This window comes from Schistocerca piceifrons, chromosome 3 (assembly GCF_021461385.2).
Source record: "Schistocerca piceifrons isolate TAMUIC-IGC-003096 chromosome 3, iqSchPice1.1, whole genome shotgun sequence".
Lineage (NCBI taxonomy): Eukaryota > Metazoa > Arthropoda > Insecta > Orthoptera > Acrididae > Schistocerca > Schistocerca piceifrons.
The window spans coordinates 327,513,102-327,521,706 of NC_060140.1; the positions used below are offsets into that span (position 1 = coordinate 327,513,102).

At 33.6% G+C, this 8,605-nt stretch overlaps 1 protein-coding gene across 2 annotated transcripts in view; it reads right to left on the reverse strand.

Moving 5' to 3' along the window:
* Positions 1-1,789: 1,789 nt before the first annotated feature.
* Positions 1,790-8,605, reverse strand: part of LOC124790143 (ras-related protein M-Ras-like) — a 40,749-nt gene continuing 33,933 nt past the window's right edge. For both annotated transcript variants that reach the window (XM_047257729.1, XM_047257730.1), the window contains 2 exons: positions 6,488-6,650; positions 1,790-5,039 (listed from right to left, as the gene is read on the reverse strand). In XM_047257729.1, coding sequence (XP_047113685.1) covers positions 4,950-5,039; positions 6,488-6,650 — 253 coding nt within the window. In that variant the 3' untranslated portion in view covers positions 1,790-4,949. The remainder of the gene's footprint in view (positions 5,040-6,487; positions 6,651-8,605) is intronic.

Sequence of the window (8,605 nt, forward strand, 5' to 3'; positions counted from 1 at the left end):
CCTTCTTCTCATGCTGGTGTCTGAGTAATCCGCCCCTCTTTTTGGATGTTCCCAATTTATCCCCCTCTCATTTCCAAGGAAGAACTATTAGTTCTGAAAGGTAGTTTAGAGTACCGTATTTACTCGAATCTAAGCCGCACTTTTTTCCGGTTTTTGTAATCCAAAAAACCACCTGCGGCTTAGAATCGAGTGCAAAGCAAGCGGGAGTTCTGAAAAATGTTGGTGGGTGCCGCCACAACTAACTTCTGCCGTCGAATATATGTAGCGCCACACAGGCATGCTTTGTAGGCACAAAGATACATACTGGCACCAAAATCTCTGCGTCAGTAAATAAATTAAAAAAAAAGTGGAAGACGAGCCTTTTTCCTCCGCCCAGAGTTTCGACCACTGCATTTTGGTACATTATCCAACGAAGTAAATACAAATTCTGTATTGTTGATCTTCGAATGTAGCAGCATTTCAATGTACTACGAAAATCCGACTGGCAAGACTGTTTGGGATGTTTGTCAATATGGCCAACTCTACGTTCTGAATTTTTTCCTACCTGTGAGAAGAGATGGTTGAGGAGCTTTTATGAATTGTGAATCACATGTAGTATTCTCTTCGCCATAAGATTAATACGAATATAAACATTTTGCCATGTATTGTTCCGTGTTTGCTACTATCTCATTTCAATCCTGTCTGCCTAATAAACTATGAAACTAAGAGTGAGACAACAGCAAACGGGGAAGAATATACATATCATGTCATGTTTATATTCGTATTATTCTTATGCATGACAGTGATACAGTTAGAAATGAAGCACGGCAACTGACTAGATTTTTAAATCTAAGATGACTCTAATTTCTGTGCAGAATGTAATGAACTAAAGAGGCGCCTGCAAAGATTTTGGAACGGAGAAAAATTTTCGCTAAAATTTCGTTCAGAACATCATCTATCATAAGCAGTCTGTTATTTGGTTCTTGTTGATCATTATCAAAGAAAGCAGTAGTGTAAGTAACAACAAATGTTTCGCTAATAAGACGATTCCTCTCTATTTTTTATTTGTAAGCGGCGGTAGCGCGCACAAAAGCAAGCCACGCCGCGAGCGGCGACAGGCCGTAAACACGCACTATCAGAATGCGACAAACAATGCATGACACAGTGCAGTAATGCATTTTCAGCTTGGAGTGACGTAAACACCTATAACAAAGAGAATGGCACTTATCAGATCAAAGAAAAATAAGCAATCAATTCAAACCAGACGAAGCACGTGAAAAAGGAAGGATATCCGTATAAATACGGACGGAGCGCGTGACGCGTAGCAATGGCTACCTGGTAAAGCTTAACTGCTAAGCTTACGACTCGAACCAAACTACTGCAGCTGTATCGTCATTCATTCGACCTAAATTGTGTCTCATATTACAACTAGACGAACTTTGTTTCGATTTGGAGGTGCGACCTAAAACTTTTCTCTCCCCTTGAATTTCGAGTCTCAAATTTCAGGTGCGGCTTAGATTCGGGAAAAATTTTTTTCCTTGATTTCGAGTCTCATTTTTCAGGTGCGGCTTAGATTCGAGTGCGGCTTAGATTCGAATAAATACGGTATGCACTTTCATATGTGTATATCAGCTGGATTGGCATTTCTCCTGAAGAATTTCCCTTCTGATGCAAGAAATAATTCCATAATTTAAATCACCAATCTCAGTCAGATTGATACTTTGTGTGTTCACAGAGTCTTGCAACAATGTTAAAGGTTGTAGGTTTCTGGTTACTTTCTACACATAACAAAATGATGAACACTACCCACTTACACAAAAATCAACATTTATTTAAGCATAACAATATCAACAAAAAAGTTAATGAAAAAGGGAAACATCTCAGAATAAAATTTTGAAAAGTTACATTCAACTTATATATTCTTCAGCACTAAATATCAAGAATTGTGCACACAGAATATTTGTAAGTTCTAATCTACAAGTTGTCAGAAATTAATATATACCAAAAAGCACATATAAAATCCATATACTTCTACAACACACAGATATATTTATTTTTACACATTTTATATTACATATGAAAGTGTTTTAAAGCTTACTTACTTCAGTTTCTGAACAAAAATATAAATATTTTTCCTCATGTCTATATTAAATATAATTAAAATATGGCAGGTATGTCCCCAGAAAACATGCTATTTCATTTACCAATTCAGTAACATTAAAATATATTTTGAAGTTGTACATCTTTAGATATATATTTCCCTATTCCAAGCAACTCAGTTATTTCAATCAACTGCCATTGCTGTGTACATGAAAAACTGAGTTTTTGAAATTCAAACAAATTCAATGTGAGGAAAGTATTATTACATCATTTATTGTCACATGGAAAGAAAGCATTCTTCAAAATGTTAGCATCAAGAGCAAATATGTAATGATTACAAGACTGCCAGAGGAAAATGTCATCTCAACTGAAACAGCAGCATATCATTCATGCATTACAACACTCATATGGGAATGATGTTCTGTCAACATTTTTTCGCACATGAAAAGCAAATTTAAGTACTCCTATGTAAATTTTCCACAAAGTGAAACTATATTAAGCAACTACAAAAACAAGGTATCCGAGAAAAAGGATGACTCAAAATATCAGTTAATCAGCAATGTCCTCTCTGCATATAAATTATTAGGCTCAACACAGAAACTAAATTTTGAGTTAGTACTAAAAGAATCCTCGTGTTTTATTGACCATCTAGAAAATGAGAGATCTGTGTACTTTTAGGAAGAAAATGCAATTAAAATAAGAAGTATATCATGCTCGTATTTGATTGCCTATCAGTCTGATACTATGAAATTTAAATTACATTGGTTTACAAATACATAAATGATATACTGTAGTGGAAAAATTTACAGGTTACAACACAGCAAAAAACTGACCATGAAATCTTCATAGAGCCCAATATCACCTGTGTTGAGAAATTATAAGGCTGTCTGTTCCATGCATGCACACACACGCACGCACACAAGCGAACACATTGTTTTCGTGGTACAGAAATGTGATACACACAGAGGTATCAATATTTCTTTGGGAGTTATGCTACAATTTGTCCAACCAAAGTAAAGTGAAATAACTCCTACCACACACAGAATTATCAGAATTTTTAATCCTCACATGTCCTGATGAATCCTGAGCTTAATGAAAGTGTAGCTATAAATTAAAAAAAGTAAGAGGTGACACACAAAATTCTATCATTTTTAAAATGGGCTGAGATTCTTATGAGACTAATTTTAACTTTGGATAAGTAACCACGTACAGCTTCTGCAGTTACTGCTTTTAATCAGTTTAAGGAAAATAAGAATATGTATGGATTTAGAGGGGTTTCCCTATTTTACCTCTGTGAGAAAGATAGGATACAGATTTCAAGTGAAAAATCCAACAGTCCCATAAATGCATAAGTCACTTATAATAATACCGTTAACAGAAATGGGTGTGTCTGTTGGAGGCTATTTATAAGCAAAGAAAATTTATATTTCATCTCTGGCACACAAATGGAGTATAAAGTGCAGTATATGTGTAAAAATACCAGTGTACTCCACATGAGTCATAAGATCAACATCTTCAATCCAGAAACTGTCAACACATACCAGCCCACTGTACTTACAAAACCCTGATGATATGGCCTTGGCATCGTCTACATCAATGGTAAGGATTTTTCCAAATTGAAATTTTAATTATCTGATTAGATGAGTTGTACTTTGTTGAAACTAAAATACTTGAAAGACATGTGGGCATCTCTTCTTCACATTTTTAATCATTAACTATTTTTCTTTTGTGTTCCAACTACTTAAACACTTTTAAGAAAAATTCTTAAAATAAATAATTATATAAAAATGATCAGTTATAGATCAATCAACAATGAAGTGCATTAAACAGAAATCCTAAAAAATTATTTATTATGATTATTTTAAGTAAAACATTTGAATAATTACAGAAACAACAATAATGTAAATTCACTAATAAACCTATTTGTCTATTATAATATACAAATGAAAATTGTCACTTTTATTGTAGGTGTACAATTTATCATATAACAGATAGCATCAATCTGCTAAATTAAGCTTGCAATAAGTGTTGCCTTGCTTTTAAGATTTGTATGCTTGAAAATTAAAAATATTTCTTTGGATCAGAATCATAAAACTCACACCATGATAGTGGACTACAGAACACCTTTATTTTATACAGGAGACTTACTACATCACTCAATGTTAACAGCAGTCTCAAACACAAACATTAATGAATGGAATGCTAATTGATGATACAACTTCATTATAATTTGTACATTTATGACATCTGAAAGAATACTTCACACTGAGTAAACAACCAGATAACTTGTGACACGTATATAAAAAGATACCCCATACAACATTTTCAGAGAAAAGCCTAACTATTAGCACAACAGTAATTAACACATCTGTTGACAATACAGCATTGAAAATGGAAGTGAGCATTATGTGTGCGTATAGCTGCAAATTTATGAATGATTTTGTGTGTATAAAATATAGTTATGCTCTGTAATAAAATCCAAGTAATTTTTGCTACATTCCGACAGAATATTTTTCTGTCCAATGCTTTTTAAGCAAATCATATTTAAAGGCAGTCTTATAATCAGAAAAACAACACATCAAACACATATAGAGTAAATTAATGCTAAGATTAGATGAATAGGCCTTTCAATGAATATACCCATGTATAACATTCATATATTGATATTCTAACATTTGACACCAATTACTACTTCCTTCTTATTCCTACAATCTCAGAAGAAAATACTTTTGTTTCATCTATGTACCTTAAGTGTGCGTTTTCCAATGACCGTTTCCTTAAAAACATCATTTTGTAAAGAAGAATAAAAAAATTATCAGCAAAGTGGTGAGCATTTTCTCGCCTACTGTTTCAGTAGCCAAGTAAAGGACTTACAGCAAAACACACTTCATAGGGTGTCTTCTTTTCCTGCGATTCTTTTCAGTTTCTGCAGGTGGCTGATTGCGGATGATGCGTACAACCTATTAACATAGTGATTACCTCGTCATGAGATATAATATCAAGTCTGAATCACAAAAAAGAAAACTATGTTTGTTTACAGTTGAAACATTAATAAATCTATGGTAAATGAAATGCCTGCCTCCCTTTATGTTTACAAATGTACATACTGGAACAATGCGACTGGAAGTAAAAAAATTATTGCACCTAGCACAAAATATCTAATGTCTGGTGGGATATTTTCTAATCACACATTGCCCTTCACGGCATAAGAGATTTCACTATTACCTTGGCCTATTTATTTGTCAGACAACTCACTCAGTGAACATTACTCAAACTTAGTCAGAATCTGCAACATCACCAACATCCAACACTCGGTGTCAATGAACTCAAACTAAAGAAACTTAGTATGTAAAAATCTCATCCTTTAATATTGTGATGCACAAAAACTCTTACTTGAATTTGCTTTCCCCATTATTCATTTACTGTGGTACGGTTTTACAAATCAAACATTTTTACTTTTGTACCACCTCTTGCTGATTAAGGGTAAGAAACTAATATCACTGGATTTCTACAAACAGATATTGAACAGAGGAATGAATAAGAAATGTAAATAAAGTAACAAATATTCTCTTTCCCAAAAACTTCAGGTAAGGATTTTTCCAAATTGAAATTTTAATTATCTGATTAGATGAGTTGTACTTTGTTGAAACTAAAATACTTGAAAGACATGTGGGCATCTCTTCTTCACATTTTTAATCATTAACTATTTTTCTTTTGTGTTCCAACTACTTAAACACTTTTAAGAAAAATTCTTAATATAAATAATTATATAAAAATGATCAGTTATAGATTAATCAACAATGAAGTGCATTAAACAGAAATCCTAAAGGTATTTACTCTGAAAGTAGGAGTAACTTTCAAAGTGGCAGTTACAGATGAAAAGACTAAGTTCAAGTTCCAAATGTAATGTAGTATCCGAAAGCTGCATTCTGATTTGTTAACTAATTAAAATAGTGTTCCAACTACTTAAACACTTTTAAGAAAAATTCTTAATATAAATAATTATATAAAAATATCAGTTATAGATCAATCAACAATGAAGTGCATTAAACAGAAATCCTAAAGGTATTTACTCTGAAAGTAGGAGTAACTTTCAAAGTGGCAGTTACAGATGAAAAGACTAAGCTCAAGTTCCAAATGTAATGTAGTATCCGAAAGTTGCATTCTGATTTGTTAACTAATTAAAATAGTTTGCCGTCCATGTACTAACCAGTTTTTGAGTGTTTTCATAGCTCTACATTTATATATGGTGAGATACAAAGTCTCTATTACAAGTATAACAAACAAAAAAGGATATAATTGACATCTTCTGCACAATTTAATCACATCTCTTTTTCAGATGCAAACGTGTATTAAATACTTGTATACAATATATGTATGAATGTAAGAGCCAACAAAATCTACTAACCTCATGAAATGCAGCATCCACATTCAGTGGAGGATCTTTGGCACTAGTTTCAATATAAGGAATGCCCAACTTATGGGCCAGTTCACGACCAGCTTCTTCTGATACTTTTCGAAGATGTACAAGGTCTACTTTGTTCGCAACAAGGAGCATTGGATAAACATCCCTGCACAAAAAATTTCCCAAATTATTGACAAAAAAATTTAAAACTTTAAATTAACAATACCAATCTTTTCCATCAAACCAAAAATTATAATTCTGTCATACTAACCATTTCTTGCAGAAGAAAATTACATGTATCCAAAAGGTATGCAGCAGTTCTTTATTAAAAAGAGTGGCAGTATTGTATATGTGAATGATTTTGTACTTTCAAGATAACAACATTAAGCCTGATTCAACTTTGGCATGGGCAATCAGCCTCAGATTCGCAAGGACAATTTAATTACATCAAACAAAAGAATGAAATAAGCAGTCCAGATATCTCCACAAACATTCTGGGAATGTTTTATCTGAAACAGCTTAGGCATCAAAAGTTCACTATTGGTGTACAAGGTGAAATACCATTAATGCTGCACTAATTTACATGTGTGGCAAACATTTGGGGAAAAGTTCAAGGACTGAGATCTTCAACTTGTAAGCGTTTGGTGCTGGTATTCACATTGACATGAATAGAACTAATGAAATTAATATGACCACAAGAATCAGTGGAACAGTAAACTAGGAGGAGGACAGAAACTGTACAGTCACAGAATGAGGCAGTATAAACTTTTTCAGGGTTCCACAATTTGAATTTTGTAATTATGAACTCACTTTTAATGACCATAAGGTATTTGATAAATGTAAGGGTAAGGCCATTCACAAGGCACTTGAGCCAGAGATGATTATTTTATCACATAAAGCCTGCTGCAACAGGCACCACAATGCAACTAAATGGCATTCTCTCGACACTCTCAGTGACTTCAAAACTACACAAAATAAGGAAATGGTCTGAATACTCTACCAACAATTTTAAAGCAAAGGGCAATGGGACAACATTTGTTTAAAAGTGACTGACTAATACTGTTATACTTCTGTTAATCGTAAGATTTCTTTATTTGACCAACAACACTCCTAACAGTAACCCCACAGGATTTTTTTTTTTTTTTTTTTAACATGAATTATCTACACAATTTTTGCCGGTACAAGGGGTTGTGAGTCATCAAACTAAGTTGGGAACATTATAAAACTGCATTAACCCCTTGTCGACAAATTCAACTTGTGGAAATAAATGCGGACCAAATGTAAACATCGCAAGCCATATTCTGGGAATGACAGGTGTGTGTGTGTGTGTGTGTGTGTGTGTGTGTGTGTGTGTGTGTGTGTGTGTGTGTGTATGATGGTTATGATCTGTGTGTGCTGAATGTCCCTTGCATCTTCGTTTTAAGTTTGTGACTCAGTTTGTCTTCACAACAGCTGTTTTATTATCTGTTGTTCCTTTTTGTAGTTGCCCTCAGAGTGTAGTTTTAATCATTCTATGCAGCATGTCTTAGAAACCAGCTTGCTAGTGTATTAGTGTGGTTCAGTTCCTGTGTATGGCTGGGCTAGTGGTCATGGATTCCTTGTTTATAGAATATCAGCGTTGATTGTTGTGTCCGTGTATTGTGAGATCAAGAATATTTAACTCTTTGTTACTTTCTGTTACTTGGTAAATTCCATTTTTGGGTGGATTGTGTTCAGATCTTTGTGCAGTTGTTGGATACGACTGGGGGTTTCATGTAGAAGGCATATGACGACATTTACATAGTAAAGGCACTAGACTATTCTGTATCATTTGGTTCTTATTATGGTTTCAAATATATTTTCTCAATGTGATTAAGCAACATGTTAGCTATACATCCACTGATTGGTGACCCTATAGGGAGCCCATCTTGTTGTGGGTACAAGTAGTTATCAGATGAAAAGCCAGAACCTATCCAAAAACTAATTTATTTGAAAGCAAACACAGACACAGAAGTGAGTTGGGCCTCTTCAGTTTTACTATATAGCTGCTTAATAGTAACTTGATTACAATGAGGTTTTTCAAAGAAAATATTTTTACATTTATAAACACAGAATCCTATTACACATTATTATTTGCCATAA